The 25,990-nt window shown below is 37.2% G+C and overlaps 1 protein-coding gene across 2 annotated transcripts; it reads left to right on the forward strand.

Annotated features, from left to right (window-relative positions):
- The first annotated feature begins 1,705 nt into the window (after positions 1 to 1,705).
- SLC13A1 (solute carrier family 13 member 1) lies at positions 1,706 to 25,978 on the forward strand. 2 transcript variants are annotated; one of them, XM_062491044.1, is made up of 15 exons: positions 1,706 to 1,804; positions 3,660 to 3,788; positions 4,541 to 4,677; positions 8,401 to 8,588; positions 9,223 to 9,280; positions 9,370 to 9,433; positions 9,925 to 10,088; positions 14,112 to 14,231; positions 15,419 to 15,517; positions 15,607 to 15,708; positions 21,428 to 21,531; positions 22,463 to 22,572; positions 23,219 to 23,380; positions 25,597 to 25,734; positions 25,835 to 25,978. In XM_062491044.1, exons 1-15 carry the CDS (start codon positions 1,706 to 1,708, stop codon positions 25,976 to 25,978), a joined length of 1,818 nt encoding a protein of 605 aa, XP_062347028.1. The 2 variants fall into 2 exon arrangements, with proteins under 2 accessions (XP_062347028.1, XP_062347029.1); XM_062491045.1 differs by having other exon boundaries at positions 9,928 to 10,088.
- Positions 25,979 to 25,990: the final 12 nt, after the last annotated feature.

A 25,990-nucleotide genomic window follows, 5' to 3' on the forward strand; every position in this document is an offset into this window, starting at 1 on the left:
GACTTCCATTTACCTTTGTGAGGACTCAAGTAAAAGAAGTGTTGAATACTCCAGCACTGCCTGCAGTTTGTCTTCTCTTTTGCTTACTAAATCACTCCTCTCATTTCTATTTAGTTCTGATACTTCAATAGAAATTTTCTGCGACTTCTCCAACTGAAATATACTTCATATCACAGTCTTTCTGAATTTATCAGTCTAAATGTTTGTTATTCCTTTACAGCACAGTTTTTTTCCAGATCTCACACAATTCTCATTTGATTAATTAATCCTTAATTCTGTCTCTGAATTCTTTAGACAAGTTTGTCTTTATATATTTAGAACAGTCCCTTTCAAAAGTTACCACTTCACTTGAACATCTTTAATCCCTTACATTATCTTCCCAGGAAGTCTCAGTCTCACCTCCCTAGGTTGTGTCAAAGCTGTTTTCCCTATTCCCCAGTAGAAGGCTGTTATTTCATTATACTTTCTCCAGTTTATTTCCTACCTTTGCATTTTCAGTCAATTGCTTTCTGACAGTTAGATACGAGATACTGCTTTCCCATAGCCAAAGTCCTACCTTCCTGAAACCAGAAGTGGGTACTCAACACTGCAATCTTGCTTCGGCTGCACCTTGGCTGACACATGGGATTCTTATAATCAAAAGGTTATATGGATAGCAAAAATCTATCTTTATTAGCTGTCCTTTGGACAGTTCTTATGGCTGCTCAAACACTGTACCATCTGTCTCCTCTTCCGATTTTCTGCTTCATGTAAGATCCTGAGCACAAAACATTGTGTTCTTCCCACTTTTAATCTTCAGCCACAGATAGCATACAAGCTTCTTTCCTATCTTTTCCTGTTCTTTATTTGATGCTATTTTGTTGTATTACAAAGACAGTACCAAGTTTTCTTTTTATTAAAAAAGAGGAAAAATTCAGGCCAAAGGATTTATTTATTTTTTGTTTTGTCTCACAAAAGTCTCCTACTCTTAGACTTCCTCAAAACTTTATATGATGAACATAAAAGAAACAACTTATCCTTTTACTAGATGAGAAGAAAAAATGAGCTCTTCCCTGCCTGGCAAGAAAAAAATGTCCCTGTTTTTCTCATATACTTTAGATTCTAGACATAAAAGCAACAGAAAGGCTGAGGCTGGAGGGGACTTATGCAAGTCATCTAGTCCAACCTTATATTCAAAGCAGAACAAAGTTCAGGTCAGGTTGCTCAGGTTGTCCTACAAAGTTTTGAATATCATCACAGGTAGAGAAGATGATGAAGAATTTTTAATCCTGTTCAATAAAATTATCTTGCTTATAATTTCACATAAGTGCCTTAAAGGTTGAACTTGTATTCCATGTACGTTACATCTTTTGACTTCCTATGGAAGTCAACAGTGACTGGGAAATCACCTGAAGTTTTTATTTTTCCAGCTGTCTAAAACCTTCTGTAATTACATAAACTTGTTATGAGGAAGGACAGGGAGAGAAAGTCCTGAGAGGGCTGACATCTAGCCTTGGTTTAAGGCAAATACTTATCTTATCAACCTACTGTTAATAAACTCGCTAAAACAATAAAGAACCAGATTTAATTTTAACTTGCTTTACTGGCCTGCTTTAGCAATGGCTAAAGGTGATAGCTTAGAAAAATATTAATCAGAGTCAGCTATTTAAAGTCAGACATTTTTTTGGCAGTTTCTACAGGGAAGTTCATCTAACAGCCATCAACCATGAAGATTCTTAGTTACCTCCTGGTTTACCGAAGGTTCCTTCTCATTGTCCTCACCCCACTGCTTTTACTTCCACTTCCACTTATCATCAAAACCAAAGTAAGTGACCTGCTTGGAGAGGTAATTATTTTGCACCTGTATGTAAAAAACGATATTCCCAGACCTTTTCAGATTAACAGAATCACAGATAGTTTGAGTTGGAAGGGATCTTAACTGAATGATGTTTGCATTGTGATTATTTGTCAACTCAATGTATTTTCATAGAAATGTAGAGAAGACAGCTTGAAAGTAAAATTCTGTACTCAATGCATGAAGCTCTGAATCACATATTTGTTTTCTAACAACATCTGGACTACATCAAAAATATTGTTCTCATTGTTTGGACTTTTTGGACTCTTTTAAACAGCTCTGTATGATTGACAATGGAGATGAATTGTCAGGAAAAGAGCTGCAATTATTTTTTGTTTAATGAAGGATTTTAGGTTCATCACATTTTGTGTTGTCTGATAGGAAATGAATGAAATCAGCAATCTAACAATTTCCCTCTGGTTCGTAAATAGAGCAAAATCTATGACAGGACATCATAGTTTTATTTTACTTGAAATAAATTCTGTCATTCACTAACTCTTGCAACAACTCCAAGCTGATGAAACAGCTATCTAACAATGCCATTGGTGACTCTATTTGGTATAGTTCTGATGACAGCAGAATTAAATGGAATTCTGTGATGTGTTGTCATGTGTGCATTATACAGAGCATATATGAAAATACATGAAAAATTGGTTCAGAAGTCCTTGTGTCACAGTTAGATGGTGGTTACAGAGCATTGTGCTTCACACTTTCACATCACAGTTCCAATATTTCAGTTTCCTTTCTGAGAGGAAAATAACAGGAATCTATTAATGTGGTAGGACTTAAGTGAGATGAGCATTTCCCAGGTGACTGGATATTTTCAAGTTGTTTCACACGTAACAACAATTTCTTCCCCAAAATAAATGAGACACAGCCAACTGACTTAGATTTAATATTGTTGTTTTCCTGTCAAAGGTTCCAAGAGCCACATCATTAAGCTGTTTCTTTCCCAGTACAAACCGTCTCTGCTTCTGTTGAGTAATTTCATACCCTAACCAGGGGCATTAAGAGTTCCAACCATTTTCCTTAAAAGCAGAAATATAAATTAAAAACTACACAAAAGAGATTTCTAATACTCTGGAAGAAACAGGGTTTACTCCACCTCATTATGTTTGTCTGGGGTTGCATTTTGAAGGCAGCACTGAAAATTATTCTCCTGGGAGAAAAAAAAAATTAAAAAAAATAATAATAAAGATTAAAAAAAGAGAAAAAAGAAAAAACTCCTGGTTTTAAGGAGTTAAAACAAAAAATACTCGCTAAAATTACCAGCCTTAAAATCAACAGCTGTATTTCTTGTCAGTCTTGCATGACACCTTTTTTGTTAGATGATATCCTTGCCTTACTGCTACTCATGACAAAACTTCCGGAGAAAAATTTTGACCAATTATTGACTGTGAATACTGGACTGTGAATACTACTTTAAGACTCCTGGAGTCTTAAAGGTTTGCTTACAGGGGCAGAATGCTTTTGATTCATAGGAATTCATAGCCTGAGAATGCTCCAGAATGACCTAGATAATTAATTGTCCTTGAAGGAATAGGCAGCTGACTTCTTTCCCACCTTTAGTGAGTGATAGAATTTAAAGAATTTTACTACCTCTTAGAAAAAACTCTCTACACCTGTTTTACTGCCTGTGTTTCATATCTCAGCAGGATTGTCAATAACACAAAATAACTACCCTAAATGCAGGTCCTTTGACTCATATATTTTCCAGGTGTGGGGAATCTCTCTGGTGAAGGAGCTGTACTTTTTGAATTGTGATTTTTTTTTTCCCCCTGTGTAAACAACTCATTGGTTTTCATTGGTGCCTTTTGTATTTTAGGAAGCAGAATGTGCATACACATTGTTTGTAGTTGCCATCTTTTGGCTCACAGAAGCTTTGCCACTGGCTGTTTCAGCTTTGCTCCCTGCCTTTATGTTCCCGTTGTTTGGTATAATGGGATCTAAGCAGGTAACTTTTTTTTTTTCCTCTTTTATATTGTGCATCAGGAGTCAAAACTCCAAAGAATGAAACTCATAATGTTGAAATGTGTCAGGCAAATCCATGGATTTGCTAAGTGCCAATCACTCTAGTTCTGCCTCAAGACTTGCTTACATGCTTTGTCTTCAGGATTTGTTCACATTTCTTTAATAATTTTATTAATAATTTCTTCTAGATAGTGTAAACAGTTGATGCCAGTTGATGGGAAAATGTTAGATAGTTATAAAATATCCTTAATATTACAGAGGCAAAATGTCACAATAATGACCCCATGTGCAAACTGCTGAGTATACACCTTTGTGCCAAAGAGATGCAATCACAGATAATCATAATCTAAGTCTGTTCTTAAAGTTATTATTTTTACCTGTTGGCTAGATAAAAAAGTAACAAAAACAACATTTATTTGCTGATTTACTATGTATTTGAGATGTGACTGGTGACTTTAAGTTGTTCTATCCTAAGCTTTATTTTTTATTTTTTTTAAACATATGCACTTTAGTGCATTTATTCTTGAATAATTTGGTTAAATGAAATTAACAGTTCCAATGAATGTTACAGCTGAATTTTAAGCAAAAAAGTCTATTTATTTATTTCATAGTATAATCTTACTGATTTTTTCGTTAAAGTGACATTACCAAATGCTAAAAGAAATTCACCATTTAATTTTTAAAAATGAATTTATTTTCCTTTTTGTTTTTGGGTATTTTTTTATTTTGTTTCAGGTAGCATCTGCTTATTTTAAAGACTTTCATCTGCTGCTGATTGGAGTAATTTGTTTAGCAACATCAATAGAAAAATGGAATCTTCACAAAAGAGTGGCTTTAAAAATGGTGATGCTGGTGGGTGTCAACCCCGCATGGTATGTGCTAAACAACATCTTGAAGGACAATAATACTTGTGGAAAGCTATGTAATCCAGAAATAATTGCCTACTGCTTTTTCTACAGTAGAAATCCAGCCTTTCTTTTATACTCAAACCAAGTAGATATTTAAATTTATATGAATAGTTTGTAGGTGACACTTTAATATTCTGCTGAAATCCTAATTGAAAGTTCCCTGCATGCTACTGTTCATAATAAGGATCCTTCTGAACAAAAAGTATGATTAATTTCTGAATAATATAAGGGTCCTGTTTCTTGATGGTTGTTGGAACATTCCCACCCAATGCCTACAGCATAAAATCTGTTCTATGCTGAATTTTTTTATTTCAATAGTGTTTGCAAAATTCTGGACATTCCCAAAAATAAAAAAATAGTTCAAATACACAGTGAGGGGGAAAAAAAATCATAAATCTAAGCAGGTGGTAGGGAAGGAAAACCACTATGTCCTTACTTAAGGTGTTTTCCTTCGTCTACATATGAAAAAAATCAAAGGATAGGCACTTCAGCTGGATGAGGTGGTAAGGGAAAAGAAATGACACTCTGCTTACTCACTCTCGACATATATCTTAGGAAGTGAAAAATCTTTCTTTGCTTGCTTTACAAATTTGCAGAAAAGTTTTAGGCTGAAGAGGCATCTCTCAGCATACCAATAAGGCTGCACATAAGATCTATGGAGCAAGTTTATCTTCCCAGAATCCACCATGCTCATGACTGCTTGCCAGGAAGCAGAAGGGAATCAAATGGCCAGAAAACCAGAAACCCCAGGTCTAAAAAATGATGCCTAAGTGATTTAACTAATGGCACTTCATAGGAATGCTGGGTTATTTCTATTTCTCAGTAATTTGACTGACCTAATTTGACCGGCTGTCTTTTGAGCACTCCTAAATTCTCATCTTTTAGCTGAAATGTTGAAAGGGAGAACACAAGTGGATGCTGTACTGTGCTAAGCTGAACATTGCTGAGGAACTTGCTGTGAACAGTCAAACCTGAAGCCAGCATCGTAGGATACCTAAACCAACTCCACAGAGCTGTAATCCTGAGGAAACATCCTTTATATCCATCACATTTCCTGATCATGACAAAGGGATGATGAGATTATGATGAAATGATCTGTGCAGGAGATGATCTACCCACCTCTCAGCATCTGCTGCTCACGAGCTGTGCCCAGGGCAGGCACAGTGCTGCTCTCTGCACACTCCCTCCTCAGCTGCTGGCAGCAGACCCAGGGCAGTCTATGCACATTCAGCCTCACCCAGCTCCAGGCAGAGATATCACTGCATTACAGGTCATAAAGGGTGCAGCAGTGAAAGTAAAATATCAAGAGACTTCTGGATTTTGCATTATATGTTCTTCTGGAGAAACTGATGTGTATCAGAAATATGTGGCCAGCAGGACCAGGGCAGGGATGGTCTCCCAGTGCTCGACACTGGTGAAGCTGTACCTCAAATCCTGTGTTAAGTTCTGGACCCCTCACTACAAGAAAGGCATTGAGATGTTGGTGCAAGTCCAGAGAAGGACAATGAAGCTGGTGAAGGGCCTGAAGCATGAGTCTCATGAAGAGCAGCTGAGGGAGCCACGGCTGTTCAGTCTGCAGAAAAAGCGTAGAAAAAGTGTCTCAGACATGACCTTATCACTGTCCACAACTCCCTGAAAGGAGGCTGTAGCCAAGGGAAGGTCAGCCTCTTCTCCCAGGTGAAAAGTGAGAGGAAGAATTTACTTCACATTGGGCCGGAGGAGGATTAGATTGGATAATAGGAAAAAATTCTTCATTGAATGGTTGGTCAGGCACTGAAACTGGATGCCAAGGAAAGTGATTGGGTCTTCAGCCCTGGAGGTATTTGCAGATGTGTAGATGTGGCACTTAAGAACATAGTTCAGTGGTGGATGTGGCAGTGTTATGTTTATGGTGGGAATTGATGATCTTAAGGGTTTTTCACAGCCCAGATTATTCTATGATCCTGTAAAGGCTTTCTGTCATTTGAGCTATGCAGTAAGGTCTGCACACTAGTAGAGAAAGGTAACATGTCTATGCAACCTGGAAGGACTAAAAAGAGTAATAAAATACCAACTGTGCACTACAATGCAAGGAGTGACTTTATATTTGATATAATGAATATAATGACATAATGATATAATGAAATAATTGTCCTGGATTCCATGTATAATATATTTTTAATGAGACCACAGGGAAAATAATGCAGAAAAACTGGGGCTGAAAAGGGTAGGATATATTTCATTATTTTGCAATCAGTTTTAGAGTCCCTCAGTAGAGCCCACCCCATTGTACCAAATGGTCACCTGGCCATCCATTATACCTGACCATCAATCCATCTAATGCTGGAAATTTATGGTGAATAATTTTGAAATACTTTAGTAAATGTTTTGATTTGTTTTTATTTTTAAATCCCCTTGCAAGTTCTACTAAAATGGCATTTTTCTACATTGTGAAAATTCATACCCACTGTGCTTCTTCTGACCTGTTTTTTCTGCATAAGAAACACAATTCTTCCTCAACTTCTGTCTGAGGACCTAATGAAAAACTGCCTAAATTAATGGGTTTTACACTACTGATGACAATTTGTGCTGAGTCAGATCTATGTCTTGCTGGTCTACTTATCATTTCATCACTGTGCAATTAAAAGTGCACAGGGAAACACAAGGATCCTCTGCTGAGAAAAAATTCAGTTTGAAATGTTGTTGCTATTAGCTGAAATGAAAGGCTATGAGAGACATTTTCATGGTATTTTTACATCATCAAATAATGTTTACATGATTTTAATATAATTTCTCTATTGACTTTATGTGCTAAGTAAAACTGGCATTTTTTTGTGAAGATTCTTATCAAGGCTGGGCAAAGAACTTTACAAATTGCAGATTTCTAAGAGAAAGGTGCAGCACCACCATTCCTCCACTAAGTTCTCTTGCTGTGATGATGTATGGCAGGCCTTTAATATCAGTGACGGCACCTTGGAACAGGGAGTCAAGAGGACTGTTCACATTTCCAACTCCAAGAAAAGCATTAAAACAACAGTGTGACCTGTAGTCTAAATTTGTCTTCCAACTTCACCAGATATGAAGTGGAATGCTTGATTTTTCAGTCATTGATTCAATTCAGGGTATTGCATTACTATTTGTAGTAAACTTAGAAAAAGTTGAGCCAAGACCAGCTTAAGGAATTGTAATGACCTTCTCATTGCCATTATTGAAGCCCAAATAATGCCTACATTTGTCTTGGTGCTCTGAATAAGAATTAAGTTTTGTACCACTTACTGAATTTTCAATATTTCTTCCTGTAACAACTGAACAGGTATATCTAGAGGACTTAATAGCCTAAGTGATAACTCCAGGGTTTTGACCTAGATTGTACAATACGAGATTAAGGACATCAGCAGTGTAGACATTTTAACTCTCATTTGAATTTGTGACATGCATGGTGCTCTTTCTTCAAAGATGGTTCAAATACAATATAATTCCATGAAAAAATATTATTGTTTTTGCTTCATGTTATAACATATTTGAGCCTCTAGAATACTACGGTGTCTTAGATAAAGACAATTTTAATTCAAAAATGTTCTCAGAATTACAGGATTTAAATTTTCAGTGTTTCAACTTTTCTGTTGACAAACTTCTCTGTATATATTAAATAGACTGATGATAGGAAGTGTTCTTGTAGGAGTCACAGACTCTTCTCTCCTATTCCAGGCTTACGCTGGGTTTCATGGTTAGCTGTGCTTTCTTGTCGATGTGGCTCAGCAACACCTCTGCTGCTGCCATGGTGATGCCAATTGTAGAAGCTGTAGCTCAGCAGATCATCAGAGCTGAAGCAGAAGCTGATGAGCTGGAGTTGTCCTGCTCTAATGGCTCCATCAACCCAGCACTGGAGCTGGATGGTAGGCACACGCTGCAGTTCTGCCTTTCTTTCTTTCTGTCTTTCTTTCTGTCTTTCTTTCGGTCTTTCTTTCTCCTGGCAGTAAGGAACACAGCAAGCAATTACATGGCCAGAGAAATACTGGCATCATCACGTGCTTCACTGTTGGACTTCCCTTGGATTACTGTATGTGAGCTCTCTCATGATCACAAAGATTAATTACAACTGAACAAGTGGCAGCTGGATAAGAGAAAGGGAGAAGGGAAGGGGCTGGCTAATCAGCCTCTCTTATCAACCTCATAAGATAGCTGGAAAGAAATATGACTCCAGGCTATAGATATGCTAAGGCTTAAATGTTAGTACAAGAAAGGAGCTCTTTAAGCTATAGAGTAATGTTGGAAGAACAACTGAATCTAAACTGATTACCTACACAGTTGGATTGTAAATTAGAAGTATTTCTCCTCATTAGAAGGTTCAGATTCCAAGGAACAGGAGTCATGCAGGAGTAGGGCATAATTCAACTGTTTCTGAGATTGCTGCTTGCACATGAATTGTTGGGATGATGTGAAGTCAGTGTATGGGATGAGACACACTGATGGAGCCTTTCCAGTTTTACTCCCTTAAATGGTTTTCTGTTTTGCATCACTCTCTTACAGAAAATATAGGAGAATATGAAAACCCAGATGGGAAAGAAAAAGAAAAACAAGTTAATGGGTAATTGTTATTAATTTACTAAATTTTGTTCTAAGAATTCATCTAACTAGAATATCTGTTTGTCACAATACGTGCCTTTGTTTTTCCAGATGCAACAACGTGGGTAGTACTGTATGCCCAGTTGAAAAGGAAAATGAGAAAGGAAATGAACAGGTACTTAAGGTGTCTTTTTATTATGCAGTGATACTTAGTTTTAGCCTAAATTTCACTTCTAATGCCACACCTAAAATGGCACAGGTTTCAATGAAGCCGATTACATATTAATAAGAAATAAACCTATAGTCACACACATGTACACACTTGTATAGCTATTTCATTACTGGTTTTATCCTCCCATTTTGAACAAGTTAAAGCAACCTCACCAGAGTACAAAGTCTGTATATTAGGTGTGTGTGTATATGTATCAATGTATAAAGAGGCAGTTCTGAGAAGACTAAGACAGACCAGGAAAAGGACTTCAGGATTTGACTCTGCCTCTTTTCCTTTACATGAATTATTGCATTACCACTGTAACTGTGAACCAAACCACACTGCAGACAACTGTATTGCCAATAAATTGTCTGGTTCTTCTGAGATATCCTTTTCTACTTTTGTGCCTGATGATGAGCCCTTCTTATACATTAATTGGTGTATATATTTTTAAGCAGAACCTACCACCTGCTGAAGCAGAGAGAAAAAGCAGAAAGGACAAATACAGTGGGATTTTCAAAGTTATGTGCTTATGTGTGGCTTATTCTGCTACCATTGGAGGACTGACCACAATCACAGGAACATCGACTAATCTGATTTTTACTGAGCACTTCAATTCGTAAGAGACTGTATTATATTATTTATATTCTCCTTAGTTCCAGAATTTTAACTTTCTTTCTTGAGCTCTCACAGGCCTCCCCTAAAACAAAGTAGCAATCTTGCCCTTTGATTTAATATTATTTGATTATATTGCTTTTCTTAATTTTTTGTTAAGGAGATAAAAAGAAATTGCATGTTTGTATTTGCATTACACGGGTAAAGTCTGTAAGTGATGTCCCGACACATGTGACAAGATTGTTTGGTTAAGTAGTACTTTAATATTTGGGTAGCTGCATGAAAAATTATAGATTTTTCTGAGAAAGAGAGCAATATCTAGCATGAATAGAACAGGCACTATCTAAAGATACGTCATTAATTTCTAAGTACAGCAGGAAATAAATTTAGTCTGCTTAGCAAAGCGCATCAGGAGAATTTAAAGAGGCTAAGCACTGTTGAAATGAGAAAACTGGGTCAATTAATCAACAAAAATGCAAATAATTTCAAGGCAGTCTGAAAGTTTGCATTCATTAGAACAATGTTTTAAGGTTTTCCAAAGCATTTTTTAACATTGATTTTCTTATTTAAGTAGAACTGCTTTGAAAAGAAAATCAGCAGATTTCATTCCAAACACCTTGAAATCAAATAGTTCTTGCTGATCATTTTTTTCTTCCATAAATTACCATTGTCAGAAACAGTCCTACTCCAGTTTTGAAATAAAACAGAATAAAGCAAAACCCTTTTTTGCCCTCCATCTATTGCACATGACAAAATTGTTGAAGACCAGTACTTGATAGCATTTGTAGTGTTTGCCTGCAAAGAGTTTACTGTTATTGACAGTAAATCACTCCAGAAAATGGATTATTAAAATCAAGCACGCTTGTTCATTTTCCAGAGGAAATAGGTCTACAAAATAAATCAGTGTGTCCTGTCCATCCAGACCAGAACTATGTAATAGATGGTTTTTAAAAAAAAAACATTTAAACTGATCATCCATTCTACTATTTGCTCTGGAGATGAAGAATACCTGACTTCAGTACTCAGATTACTAGAAAATACTTCCACAAATATTCATCCCTGTACAAACTTACTGTAGAACCTCACCAAAGTAAACTAACATTTTGTAATGCAATTGGCTCTTTAGTATAAAGTCTTTAAGAGCTTGTTTTGTTGCTCAATAAGAAATTATTGCACATACTTCAGGAAAGAACACTTTAGGAAGTGATGAAATGTTAGATTATTATTGTGTTGATGTAATTTCTTTCTTATTTTGGTATTTTTACATACAAAAATTGATGTGGCTAACCATGGAATGGAAGGTACATAGCCATGTAATTAATAAATTAAATAAATGTGACAGCACAATGCTTTATATGTTCTGTATCATTACATTGAGAGTTTCGCTGTCCCATCATTATGTACAGTTGCAACTTAGAGCATCACCCCAAAAAAAGGGCAGAGGTTTAGGTTTGGTCCCTGCTAGCACTTTATTTGCAATATATATTTAAACATCATAGTAAATATAGATCTGTAATAGTTTAAGGTTTACTAACTGTAATATATTTACTTTTTGTTGTGAAATAGGATTAGGAGTAAAATAAAGCCGGCTTAAAACTTAAAAAGGGAATAAAGAAAAAAACTTTATTAACAACATAAAGAATAATAATAGTAAATTTAGAACAGGTTTTTAGACTAGTTTTTTTTTGTTATAGTTTAACAATATACAGGGACACTTTAGTCAATTTTTTACTTAAATTGTTTATTTTAGTTTACTTTAGGGAGAGGAGGGGGTTTTTGTTTAGTTATAAGGATTTTTTTACTAAGAGAGGAAATTACAATTTTTTATTTTACTTTTTCATGATTAACGGTTGTTCAGGATTTGCTATCATGAATGTTTTTTTACTTTACAGTCTTTTTAGAACTGAGTTGCGGGTTATGTTAAGTTATGGGGTATTACTTTTAAGGATGAGCTACTCAAAGGCAAAAGGGTTTTTTAGCTTACTTTTTTTGTTCATACTTTATTTTTAGGAACAGAGATTTTTCTTTTTTTCTCGGGGCAAAGGATACTTTAAACACTTTACACTTTGCTTTACTTTCTTATTTTTTTATGTTTTAAAGGATTTGTTTTGTGAAGTACAGTTCATTTCTGTAACTTACAAAAAGATATTTTAGCCAATTTTATGGTGTCTTATTTTTTTATTTAGAAACTTAACTTCTATTTTATTGACTTTAGTGTGTTTTTTTTTTTCTTTTTACTTAAGGAATTATGAAAGTTTGTAAGTTTTATTTGACTATTGGGGGGAAAAAAAAAAAATTGCACAGAAGTTGCGGGAGTTGGAGCTGGGCCAGGCCATGCCGGAGCTGTGTCAGGATCTCAGGCCACTCAGGCCACGCTGGAGGGGCAGGACGAGAACTGCAAAGTTGAGTTAGAGGAGAAATTGGTGACAAGCTTTTGGCTTCATGGTTTTGGGTTTGGTTTTTTTTTTTTTTTTGTGATGATTCTATTTAGTTTTAGCTGCAGGCTGTGGAGTTTTCTTTTTGTCTACGCCTAGCAAGCAAAGGTGTGGGGTTTTTTTTTTAAACTGGGGCCCTGCTGCCTTCCCCCAGGCCTTGACCATTCCGCAGCTGCTTGAAGTCGGCAGCAGGGTAGGGCCACGCTGGGAAAAGGCGAGAATTTTAGCAATGGCTCTCTTCTTTTTTTGGCCACTGGGGCCCCTGGTTAAAACCAGCATCCCAGCAGCCTCCAGAGCCCGCTCCCGCCTGGCCCCGGCCGCATTGGAAGCGGGCCCAGGCCAGGTCGGTGTCACCTTGTGAAAGGCCAGAAATGAAAGAGGAGCTTTCCCGGGCTTTACTTGTTTCAAATGTGATTCACGGAGCGAACCGACTTTTCCAATTCGTTTCTCAGGCTGTCAGCAACTAAACCAGCCTCCAGTTGGTTCCATCAATTCACAGAGCAAGTTCTTATGGAGAAAAACTTCCTAGTGTGCCCTACCCCCAGGGTAAAACCAGCGCAAGATCAAATGTAAAATTGGCACAATACTTGAGAGAGCATTTATAAGCACTTAAAGCTTCAAAATCCTAGAAATACAAAAGATTGGATAATAATTGGAAATAGTCATTAGGATGTCCTCTGTCAGGAAAATGACGTCTGTCATTTTTCTTTCCTTTCCATCTGATTTTTGCATCAAGAAGGAAAGCTACTCAAGGAGACTTGAATTTTCTCACTTCTAGAATTAAGAGCTCTCTCACTAGAGCTGGAGGAGGTCAAAGAAAGAGTAACTTCTGTTCACAACATAAATTGGAAAACAGGCTGGTTTTACTCTGCCTTTTTGCCTATCTGGCATCAAACAAAATCAACACTAAAGCAATTTCTTCCAGAGAACCACAGCCCTTCCCCATTTCTTAAATGCATATGGAAGGGAGATCTCTACTTGAATGACCCACATTTACAAACAGTAGATTGAGACAGCCTTAAAAAGACAAGGTGAGTGGAGAGATCATCCACCTGGCCAATGAACATTCATGGAAATTACTAATAATAATTTTGATTTTATTCAGTTTTGAATCACTGATGGAAGTCTAAACTATACAAATGTCAGTGTTGCTTCCACTATTGTCTTCTACATTCATTGGTGCTTTTTCATTTGACTATATTTTTATTGTGCTAAGGTCTCATGTCAAAAAACTCCTTTCTTTCAAGTTCTGTTTCTTTCTAGTCCTAGCAGCCCTTAGGCTGTGCATGGCCCTCCCTTGCATACTGAACTCACTTTAGACACACCTCAGTGTTGGGTTCCCAGATTCACAGGTCAGATTCCCCAGACCTGTTGCTGATGCACTGCTCAGATAACTGGCACAGCTGGTTCCTGTAGTGGTCATGATGGCAGGAACAGGGTGGGAAGGTGAGGCAAGAGGATACCACAGGCCACCTCATGCTGAAGTCTGCTGCCAGCCAGAAGCACTCTCCCACATCAATGCTTTTTGGCAATTCTCACAAGTCTTAATTTCTTTGCATAGGTGAACTAATTTTTTTTTTCCTTTTATCCAGACGTTACCCAAATTGCCAGTGCATCAATTTTGGATCCTGGTTTATCCTTTCTATCCCCATCGCAGTTACTATTCTGCTGCTCTCCTGGGTCTGGCTCCAGTGGCTTTTCCTTGGGTTTGAGTAAGTGAATGGTATAATCAATAAAACTAAAGGTTATTGACATAAAAGATAATTTGTACCAGGAGTAAATATTGCGTCTTAGTTTAATAGGCTCAATAGGAAGAAAATGCAGCAACAGTGATTTTGCAACCTTGATTAGTATGGTTCAATCTCCAGATGGGACAAGAATTTTTTAAAATAAGGATCCTGTACTGTTCAGCCCGGTGTGAAAAGTCCATACCACAAATGGGTGTACTCACTCTTTTATAATATACACACATAATCATTAATCAGTGCATGTGTGCAAGACAGAAGAATACTGAAATCATATACTTTTCTTTTGACTGGAAGAGTCATAGGAATGCATTATTTATTGGAGTGAAGCTTTGGTTTGAATACTTGAACAATATCTGTTATAAACTGTATGTCTGTGTTTGTAAATTTGAGGTAAGAAACGTCTGCTTTTCCTAAACTTTTATGTGATGATATGGTATCTGCTTCTCCATAAAGCTTGGGCTTTTATGGTTTTGGAGAGGAAAATACTTTTTTGGGGATGATTCTTCAAAGCCTTTTTTAACATGAGTTCACTAACATCTGGAGAGATAGGTGGGACACAAATCTTCCAAAATTACATGGCTATTTATGGTGCAAGACATGAAAAGTGAGACTAGTTTAAGCAGACAGAACCATCTCATGCTTGCCACTCTATACGTGAACATTTGTAGTTTATCTTTCTTGATTGTTTTGATATTGTTCTTTTTAATATTGTGTAAGGATTGTATTCAAGAATTAAAACCTGGCTTATAGCAAATACTCTGCTGATCAATATGTAAGCAACTCATGTGATAAAAACTTTTTCATTTAAAAACAAAGTAAAGCAAAGCCATAGATTTAAATAGGCTCTCATTAAAGAGAGTTATACATTTGAATCTTGCAATTAGCTCACATGATTAAAGTTTCATTCTTCCTGGCCAAATGACTGGTCAATAACAGGACACGTTCTGTTGCTGTCTCTGTCAGTTTCCCACTGGGCATTATCAGTTAATTCCAATATGCTCAGTTTGGCATGTGATAACTAAATGGGAGATACTGCATTGTAAAGTGACAATTTTACATTTGTCAAGTGCTACTGGTAACTGGAATGGTTGGACACCTTTTTCTGTATACACTATTAACTCATCATTCAATATTGCTGCTTTACATTCCAGTTTTAAAAACATGTTCAAGTGTGGCAAGAAGAAAACTGCTAGAGAAGAGGCCTCGTCACAGGTGGTTCAGGAGGAGTACAAGAAACTTGGACCAATTAGGTATTTCAAACTATAAATCTGCAAACAAGAGCAGGTAAATCCAAGTGTCAATTCAGGAAAATTTATAATTTATTCTACTTCTGCTGTAGCTACCCAGAAACTGTTACACTTGTCCTGTTCATTCTAATGACCCTCCTGTGGTTCACCAGAGATCCTGGCTTCATCTCAGGATGGTCTTCACTTTTCCCAAAGTAAGTAATCTCTTTTGATAAACCAACAAGAACTGTACTGTCCCCTAACTACATACCTTCTTTTCTTATCAATTTTCAAAAATTAAAATACTTTCAATATTTCAGAAATATGCTAGGCCAAACTTGTTGCAAACTTTTGCAGTGTATACAGAAGATAAACTCCAGCAACTTGACATACGTATGTGAGCAATCGCTGAAATGTGTTAAACCTGTTATAGGATAAAATAAAGTTCCTCCCAGTAGGGATTATTACTAGATTTTAGGCTTAATATGGTGAAAGAGAATGCATAGCAACTGATGCCACAGTACCCCACTTCTTCATCAAATGTGAAATTTATGGAATAAATCTGGTTTGAATTTTTTCAACTACCAACCCTGGTGACAGGGCACTTTTATGCATACACGCCAACATCCCCTGCTTTGACAGCTGAAATTACTGATATAAATTACTGTCCATTCACACATAACTCCCTTTAAGTCATAGTTCAACTAAACACCAAAAAGCCAAGAACTACTGTATTGTTTTTGCCTTCTGCTGCAACTTCTCCAGGGTCACCTGGATTTCTTTCCCTAAGTAATCGGTATGTCATACAGGAACTTATATTACTGTGATATCTCCTTTTCTCTTGCTGTAATTGCTGTGATTTCAGTTCTGTTTTTCTGTCATAAAGTTTTGAGGTTTGCTCTGGAGTGGTGGGAAGTGGTTGCAGAATTGGTACAAGTAGGACTTAATGCCATTTAGGTCCTTATGGATTTAACATTTATTACTGGTTATCCCAACAGCCAGTTCTGGACTAAGAGGTAATTTTCCATTTTGTTTTCCTGTGTGTTTGTGATAAATTACATGTGAACACAGATACATCATTCCTTCTTTCCTTAAGTATATTCTCACCACTTATACACCTTCCCAATGCTCTTCCAGAAAGTCTGGGAGAGGATGTCGCAAGGAATAATTTTAGCACTTCAAAGATTTAAAGTGTAACATAAAATTATTTTGTGAAAAAATACCATTAGAAAGTGTATTAAAAACTAAGATTTTTTTAAAAAAAATTATTTGCTTTTAATCATCAGAAAATATTGAAAAAGAATGTTTGTTTTTTGCCTTATAACAACAGCAGAGCTGATGATCTCTGTCTGTTATGAAACACTATACTCTTGAAAGGGTTTTGGAGTGGTGATCTAATTAAGCAATCGGCTAGCTAAGCAATCAGGCTGGGTTGGCTTCTCTTCCTGCTTCCTATTAACACCCAGTACTCACCCAGCATTGTTTAAAGAGTTACATATTGAACTGAATAACAGGCACTGTAGACAAACTTTCAAATATGGGACTTAACAGTTGAAATTACTTTTTTTTTCCATCAAGAGAGCTGCATATTCCTGTTTGAAGCTGGTTATTGTCTGAGGATTTTGCTCATTGGTAGAGAAAAACAGAACATTCTCAAAAATGAGCAGCGTTACAGGTTCTGCACAGGGATGTTACTTTGTGGATGCCCTCTAATGTTGTCCTTGGAAGGAACTATAAGCATGTGTCATATCACATTAGGCAGAATTATGCTGTCATTTGGGTGAAGTAACCTTAAGAGAAATAAAGCTTGCTGTATGCTCTTTAAGAGGAACAAAACTATTTCTTACCATTCACGCCCTGACTATTTCTAAATAGCTTTAATTAATTAATTAAGTATATTAACAGGCATAAAAACAGTAAACTAGGTTAATATTTTCTGAGTAACAAAAACTTCTCAGAGAAAGTACATGAGTGGGAAATAGGGTCAGCACAGGTACAGCTGTGAGCAAGGCATATACTTAGAAATAAAACCCAAACCAAACAAGAGCAACAACAAAGAAATGGGAAAAACCCCTCAGATCTTAGGAACTGTATTTCTGTCACTGTGATGTCCAAGAGGCTTGTAGCAGTGCACCAAACTCTGGATTACATCTCTTATACACTTGTTCCCTAAGGTCTCTGCATATAAAATTGCTCAGTGTTTTGGATTTAAGTACAAAAATAGGGATGTGCACAACTTCTTAAAGTTTATGTATGGTACAGGAAACAACTATAAGGAAATACTCTCTACCCTTACAGAAATCCGATAGCACTTGCTTTTCACAGGGTTTTATCCCACAGTTTCAATAAGGCCTAAGGGAAGTTGTGCCACCTGAAAAGGACTTTTACCTTATGAAAAGCCACAATTTCACTCCTAGACTAGAGAGTGTGTCCTATTAGGTGAGAATTACACCACCCTCAGGTCTTAAACCAGATAGGGCTGTCTGATCCTTTATTCTAACATCCTGAAGATCAAAGGAGTTACACTGTTCTGTGTGTTAAAAATTCCAATAGGAATTTTTTTTTATTAGAACCCGAATTTCCAAAAAGAAATCAGGGTTGATGTTAGGGTGGCAAAGACCAGGTTCCTCAGATTTTGGAATCTGGTAATTTCCTTGATAGTCATGTTTGTTTTCAAACTAAAAAAGACAAACTAACTTACTACTTTCTGTCTGTGTCTTCCAGCTACCTATTTTTGTCTTTCTATGTTGGATTAAAAACTCTTCTGTGCTTTAAAAGTATATGTATCTTGTGAATATATCACCTTACAAGCTTTGTTTGACAAACTAAATGAAATGCTTAAATCTTTGTTTCAAGCAAAATTTCCTGACATTCTCACTACCCATGTTCATGTTTTCAGACTTTTGTGTGCATCTCACGTTACTGAATACCCCTTTAATATGCAAACACTGATAATTTTGAAATCCCAGCAGAAATACTGCTATTTAATTATGTTACCACCATATTTTTAAGACCTACTTTTTGTACTGTCAGCAAATTTTAAATCCACATTTCTGCTGTAGCAGTATTGAGTAGAAACTATTATTTCCAGGTTTATGAGATGCCTTTCAAAAATACATTATCTCTAACAGTTAACTTTTCTTAAGAAAAAATTGTGTATTTATTAAAGACTAATCCTTCGCTGTCCTGCCCTGCACCCGTTACCTCCTTCTGTGAGTGGAGGCAGGATGTTATAATAAATATTGTATAACACTACAGAGAGCAGCACAGGGTAAAAATGCCTGTTTCCTCCCCATCTGTTGACAGCACAGATCACACCTCATTTCTGCTACAGCAGTTTCCTTCTATGTCCTGGTCTGATTGCAGGCTGTAGGATATTAGTGTCAATTAGAGGAGTTCCAGGCTGGCCTTTGGGTTCATGAGCCTCATAAGAAACAGAAAGTTCAACACTGAGCTGCAGCTGATTACAGTTGATGTAGGCAAGGTGGGCTTCCCTCACTCTTCCTCAGATTATTGCCTGAATGTACAGTATTTTTTTCTTCATAATTTATTGCTCTTTTTACTTCTAATACAAGACCACTGTGTAATTTTTTTGTCCACAGCCATGCTGTCTACAATGATCTCATTGTGAGATCTCCTGAATCAAGTTTTTTTGCTTCCTTATAGCACAGTCAGATTTGCAGTCTTATAAGCAGGTAGATGTTATATATGCAGTTGTATTACAACTGGGATAAATAGACTTCAAAAAATCTCTCATAATTTGATAATGATTGAAAAGCTTCTGTTTGGAATGGCATCCTGTATGTGTCCTCATAATAGTTTAACTGATGGTAGGATGTTGTGTGTGTCCCAAGCAGGTTTTTGGAGAATGGTGTTTTGCATCAGAAATACTAAGATTGTGAGCAAAAAGTTGCACTCCCTAGTTCAACTAAAAAGTCCCGCGGAGGAGCAATCCCCGCAGGAAGGGGGCTGCAGGGTCACCTTGACAATGTTTAAAACTATTGTGGGAGGGAGCAGAGAGAAAGAGACAGGCTCTTCTTAATGGGGCTCAGTGACAGGATGAGAGACAATGGGCACGAAATTAAATTTACAGGATTCCTCCCGAACATCAGGAAATATTTGTTATCTGTGATCATGACCCAGAGAAGTTTTGGATTTTCCATACTTGGAGGTATTAAAAAACTGTCTGAACATAGTCCTGGGCAGCTGGCTCTGAGGGACTTTGCCTGAGCAGAGGGGGTTGGACCAGAAAACCTCCTTTCAAACAACCATTATATGAAAATGGAGCTGCCTAGAGGAAAGTGACAGCATGGATTGTTTCTGTATCTAGATCTCACTTTCCTTCAAGACTTCTAGCAAATCTTAAAAGAATGTAGGATAGGATCTAAGAGGAAGATATTTTGGATCTCTAGATCTGGTGCATTTGGTCCTAGGCTAAAGATGATCTACAGGCAGAACCTTCTCCCTTAAGAAACCATAAAAATATAGTAACTTTTTTTCGAAATGTATTTTCTATTCAGGCAGGCACTACAAAGCAGGAGACAGAAAAATGTTAGTGAATCACTTCAACTTCTATGGCATCTTCATTTTGTGACAGTGTTAGCTAAAATTATGCTGCTTTTGGTGTAAATCAGGTATACATATTAGGGGTTTTTTTCATTTAATCTAACAAAGCAAAGGGATATATCACATTAGATATTTGTAGCATATAACAGAGAATTTTTTTCTTTTCAGTGAAAAGCTCTGGTTCAGTACAAAACATTAAGCTGCTGGGAAGATCTGATGGGAAGTTATTATTGGACCTAGTGTAGTTGAATATTTAGAAAGCATATGGTCCAAGGCTGAGAGAACAAATATATTGGTGTATTGGTTCAGAAAATCTTTCAGAAAAACTTGCAGAAAGCACAAAAAACAGCAAGGTTAAAAAAAATGTTTGCTTAGCTTTCTTCAGTAAAATGTCTCATTTAAATGACCATCTTGACTGAAATAACACAGACTGATACGTCACCAGCTAACATTGCATAACAGGATGTGTTAAAATGGCCTTACAGCTCAGCTTTGTACTTTGCCAGATCTTGGGGCTACTCCTTACAAGTTAGAAGGATATTGAAGCAGTTTAAGAAACAGTAGTGCAAACAGTTCTTAGGCACTGGAAATGCTGAAATCAAACATGACCCTTGTGACTGTGGCCCTAGTAATTACAGCCATAGGAGGATGATAATAAAGCTCTACTGCCTTTCCTCAGTTACAAAAGAATTGCCCTTTGAGGGTATGCACTGTGCTCTTTAAGACCTCTTAAACTGAATTTATTGCAGAGCATATTAAAATTATTAAATTTATTATTAAAATTATTAAATTTATTATTAAACTGTGAAAACTAGTTATTTAAGCATCAGCTATTCCTGAATATCCCCCTCCCTCAGCTTATTTCTGTGTGGCAAAATAGCACATGATTACTCAAGATGTTTATTTATGAATTTCTACACCAAAGATTTCTATAGATGTGAAGAGCTGACCTTGATTGTCTGCCAGGTGTTCTCACCCAGCCACTTCCTCACTGCCTCTCCTTAACAGGAGAAAATAAATTCAGAAAGCTGGTGGGTCAGGATAAACACAGGGATAACTGATTGCTTATCAGTTACCATTATGGGCAGACTTGATATGGGAAAAATTAATTGAACTGCAAATTAAAAATAAAGTTGGATGGTGGCAAACAAAGACAAAAACTAAAAAACTTTCCCCTCATCCTCTTTTTACTGGACTCAACCTGACTCCTTCATTCCTTACTCTTCTACCTGAGATACATGGTCAGTCCACAGCAGACTGTGAACTTTTCTGCTATTCTGTTCTCTTCCTCACTCTGCCCCTTCTTCTCCTGACTATATATATGACTATATATATTTATGTGGTTTTTTCTTGTTAATTTCTCCTTAGGTATAAAAGCTATATTACGGATTCAACAGCTGCCTTAGTAATAGGCCTCCTGTTCTTTATTATTCCAGCGAAAACATTGTCTAGGACATTGAATGGAGAAAACAGTTGAGTATATTCTGATGTCAAATTTACTATAATAATGTATCTAAGATGCTACTGTAAATGTAACTTTGTAAGATTGTACTGGTTAGAGGAATGTTGGTAAATTATAATACTGAAGTCTTAATAGAGGATATAAAGTACTGGGGTGTAAAGCATCCCTGGCCTGGAAGTCAGTGCCAACAATTACACAGTGTGAGCAGCAGGAGCTAGTGCTGTGCAGGAAGCTGCTACCTGCAGCCCATGGACACCCATGAAAACCACCTTCCCATTGACTGCAATGGGCTTTGAAATGGGACTTCATGGGGCTGGGCTAGGCTTATGTTTTGAAAATGTTGCTGCTTGATTAGGGTACCCCACAAAACTAAAAACTGTAACATTAATTCATTATCATGTAATTTTTCCTCTTCAGAATGGAATTTTTGTTTAAAGTACAGCTCTGGCTTGTCCTCTATGCATTCAATTGTGCTGCTGAAGACAATGGGATCTAGGGGTTCACAGGGAATGCAAAGTCAGAACCTAAAGAAGTCTAAGTGAAACAGCATTTGCTCAGCAACCTGTCTGAATAGCACAATTTTACTGAGTAAATCAAACTCATTTATATCCTACAGCTGTCTTCCACAATAGGGAAGGAGGGGAATAGGTCCAGTGCTCCACTGGCAGAAATCATCACAGCTCTAAAGTCTCCAAGCTGTGGCAGTTTCTCCCAGTTAAAAGATCTGTCCCAGGAAGTGCAGGTTGTTTCTGTCAGAGACCTTGTTCATATTCTAATGATGAGGTTTCTGTCTTTGAATTTTTCCCAAGTGCTTCCTCAGGAAGATTATTTCAAGAGCTTGTCAATATGTTTTTAAAAGTTGGTTGGAGGACTATATATATATATATATATATATATATATATGTATATATATGTTCTTTTTCTTTTTTTTTTCTCTTTAGCTGTTTTTGGTTACATTCCACTGATTACTTGGAAGGAATTTCAGTCATGCATGCCCTGGGAAATAGTTGTTCTTGTTGGTGGCGGGTTTGCACTGGCAGACGGCTGTGAGGTAATGCAATTTATAGAAGATACTGAACAAATAACGTGACCCAGTCAGGAGCAATTCAGATATGCAGAGAATTCACACTTATTCTCTTGTTTTAGCAAGCTATTCCATAACAATATTTAACAGGATAAATGTGACAAATATCCTAGGTGTTCAGAAAGCAGGTTTAGAGAAAAAGAAGTTTCCTATGTTTTCCAAGACTATGCACAATGGTGACTACTGTTTCTTATGTAATTTAAACCTGATGGGGCAGGAGTTGTGAAGACACACAGTTTTCAAAGCCTTAGAGTTCATGTCACTGAGATAATTCCCATGTGGAGCCTAATAGCTACTTCAGAAAAATCAAGCAGCTGGACTCTGGTTATGAAGCCTAATATTCATATTACTATTTTCTGATTAAGACTCCTCTAACCATCTCAAAGGTGCAAATATAAATAAACAGAATATAGTTTGCATGGGCTTCTATAGGGCACCATTGAATTAGAAAAATGGTCTTAAATAGATGTGATATAAATATGGAAAATATTTCAGATTTTTTCTCTTTTACCTAAATACTTCACAATAAGTAAAGTCCTTTTATATACAATTTTTAAAATTTTCCTGACAGTGATTTGCTAATGATAATCATGATATCACATTCCTTATGCAGGTTTCAAAACTTTCTGAGTGGGTAGCAAGTAAATTGACGCCTCTAGGATCATTACCCTTGTGGCTGATTATCCTGATATCCTGCCTTATTGTTACCTCAGTAACAGAAGTAGCCAGCAATCCAGCTACTATCACGATCTTTTTGCCCATACTATCTCCTTTGGTGAGTATAAAAAGTTTGTTTTTAATCAGAATCTACTCTATCATCCATGTAATAATGCAGCTTCTCAAAGAAGCAGTTTTAAAAGTCTCAGTAAAATACTTCATACAGGTTTTTTGCTGCTCTGTATTGCACATTGCAAACTTGGTTGCTTTAGGTGTTTCTAACAAAAGATGCTGAAAATTAGTAAAATTAGATAAAAGTTCATTTCATGAATCAAACCCAGAAGGCAATCAAGCCACAGGCAGCTGCTCACTCACTCCTGCGTCAGCGGGGTCCTGCACAGAATTAGAAGGGGAAAAGCTACAAAACTCATGGGTTCTGATGAAGACAATTCAACAGGGAAAGTAAAAGCCCCACGTGTAAGCGGAGCAAAACAAGGGATTAATTCACAGCTTCCCCTGGGCAGGCTGCTGTTCGGCCATCTCTAGGAGAGCAGGGCCCATCCCATGTTTCAGTTACTTGAGGTAAGTAATGACACCACTCCAAACTCCCCTGGCTTTATATAGCGAGCATGATGCCGTGTGGTGTGGAATATCCCTTGGTCAGATGGGGTCACCTGTCCACACTGTCTCCCCTACTAATTCCACCCCAGCCTCCTTATCAGCGTGGCAGTGACAAAATAGAAAAGGCCTTTGGTTGGTGTTTTATGGTCTGGCCTTTTGTCTCTGAAGAAAAACATCCCTATATTGTCAGCATGAATCCAAAACATACAAGTCACTGTGAAGAAAACTACCTCAGAAAAATCCAGTACAATTCAACATGTGAAAATTGGTGCTGTCATTACTATTTGTGATTATTTGAAGCTCTTGAAAGGACAGTTCTCATAGGGCTTCTTCAGGACTGCATCTTCAGCAAAAATGATTAACACTGCAGGTTGTCACAAAGAGAGGAGAGGGCTAATAGATCTGCTATGTATGTAAATCTAATTTCTCCTGTCCTTAGATCAATTCTGTTCTTTCTTCTCATTATCTTTATCAAAACATTAGATTCTTTCTTCTTAAAAACTTTCTGATTGTCTTCTAGTCTGTAGCTTTTCCTATTGGCCGGCCTTGAAACATACTAATGCCTTTTTCTTTCAATGAAATGTTACTCCTCTTTTCACAAATTTATAGAATAATTTAGGTTGGAAAACATTTATGAGATCATCATGTCCAACATTTGACTGATAACCACTTTGCCAAAAACCATGACGCTAAGTGCTCTGTCCAGTTGTTTATTGGACACTTGCACAGATGATGATTCCACCACCTCCATGGGCAGTCCCTTACAATGTTTAATAACCCTTCCACTAAAGAAATTCTTCCTGATATCCAACTGGAACCTCCCTTGGTGCAGATTGAGGCCATTTCCTCTTGTCCTATCGCTAATTGTCTGGGAGAAGAGAATGACCCCCACCACTCTTAGGTAGTTGTAGAGAGTGATAAGGTCTGCCCTGAGCCTCCTTTCCTCAGGCTGAACACCCTCAATCCTTTCAGGTGCTCCACATAAGGACTTGTGCTCCCAACCCTTCCCCAACTCCGTTGCCCTCCTCTGGACATGCTCCAGCCCCTCAATGTTTTTCTTGTAGTGAGGAGTCCAAAACTGGACAAAGCACTCAAAGTGTGGCCATAACAGTGCTGAGTACAGGGGGACAAACACTGCCCTGGTCCTGCTGGTCACACTATTGCTGATACAGGCCAGGATGGCTTTGGCCTTCTTGGCCACTTGGGCACAGACACTGGACCATGTTCAGCTGCTGTCAACCAACACAGCCAGGTCCCTTTCCACCTGGCATCTTTGCAGCCTGTCTGCCGCCAGCCTGTGGTGCTGCATTGTTGTGACCCTAGGACAGAACCTAGCATTTGGTCTTGTTGAACCTCATCCATCCAGCCTGTCCAGATCCCTCCACAGAAACTTCCTACTCTCCAGCAGATCAACACTCCCACTCAGTGTAATGTCATTCACAACTTACTGAGGGTACATGGGACCCTTTCATCTGGATCATCAATAATGTATTACATACAAATTCAGCTTTTTCATCTTTCTTGCAGTATTTTTGCTTTTCATGCCTGTGAATTGTTCTTAAAAATGAGTTACCAGAAAAAGGTGATTTCTCATTGTTTAAACTGGCAGTTCCATTCACATTTCACTTGTGTTAATACAGGAATTTTGTATCTCTGTATTTAATTTGGCAAATGCATACCTTGACAGCTGTACTCTCTTTCATTTTTTGATAGGCTGAAGCCATTCATGTGAACCCACTTTTCATTTTGATACCTGCTACCTTGTGTACTTCCTTTGCATTCCTGCTTCCTGTAGCAAACCCAGCCAATGCCATTGTGTTTTCATATGGTCATTTAACAATTATGGACATGGTGAGTTTTAAGCAAAAGTCCTAAAGGGGATTTTTGGTGTTTAAAATTTTTTCTTCAGTATCTTGATGGATGTTTCTGCTTTCTTTTTTCTCTTCTTTAGGTGAAAGCTGGCTTGGGCATTAACATCATTGGAGTTGCTGTAGTTATGTTGGCAATTATGACATGGATAGTGCCTATATTTGATCTCTATACTTACCCAAGTTGGGCACCCAACATTCCATCTGCAAATGTCACAGGGCTGTAAAAAAAAAAAAAA

The sequence above is a fragment of the Cinclus cinclus genome, chromosome 4 (genome assembly GCF_963662255.1).
Source record: "Cinclus cinclus chromosome 4, bCinCin1.1, whole genome shotgun sequence".
Classification (NCBI taxonomy): Eukaryota; Metazoa; Chordata; class Aves; order Passeriformes; family Cinclidae; genus Cinclus; species Cinclus cinclus.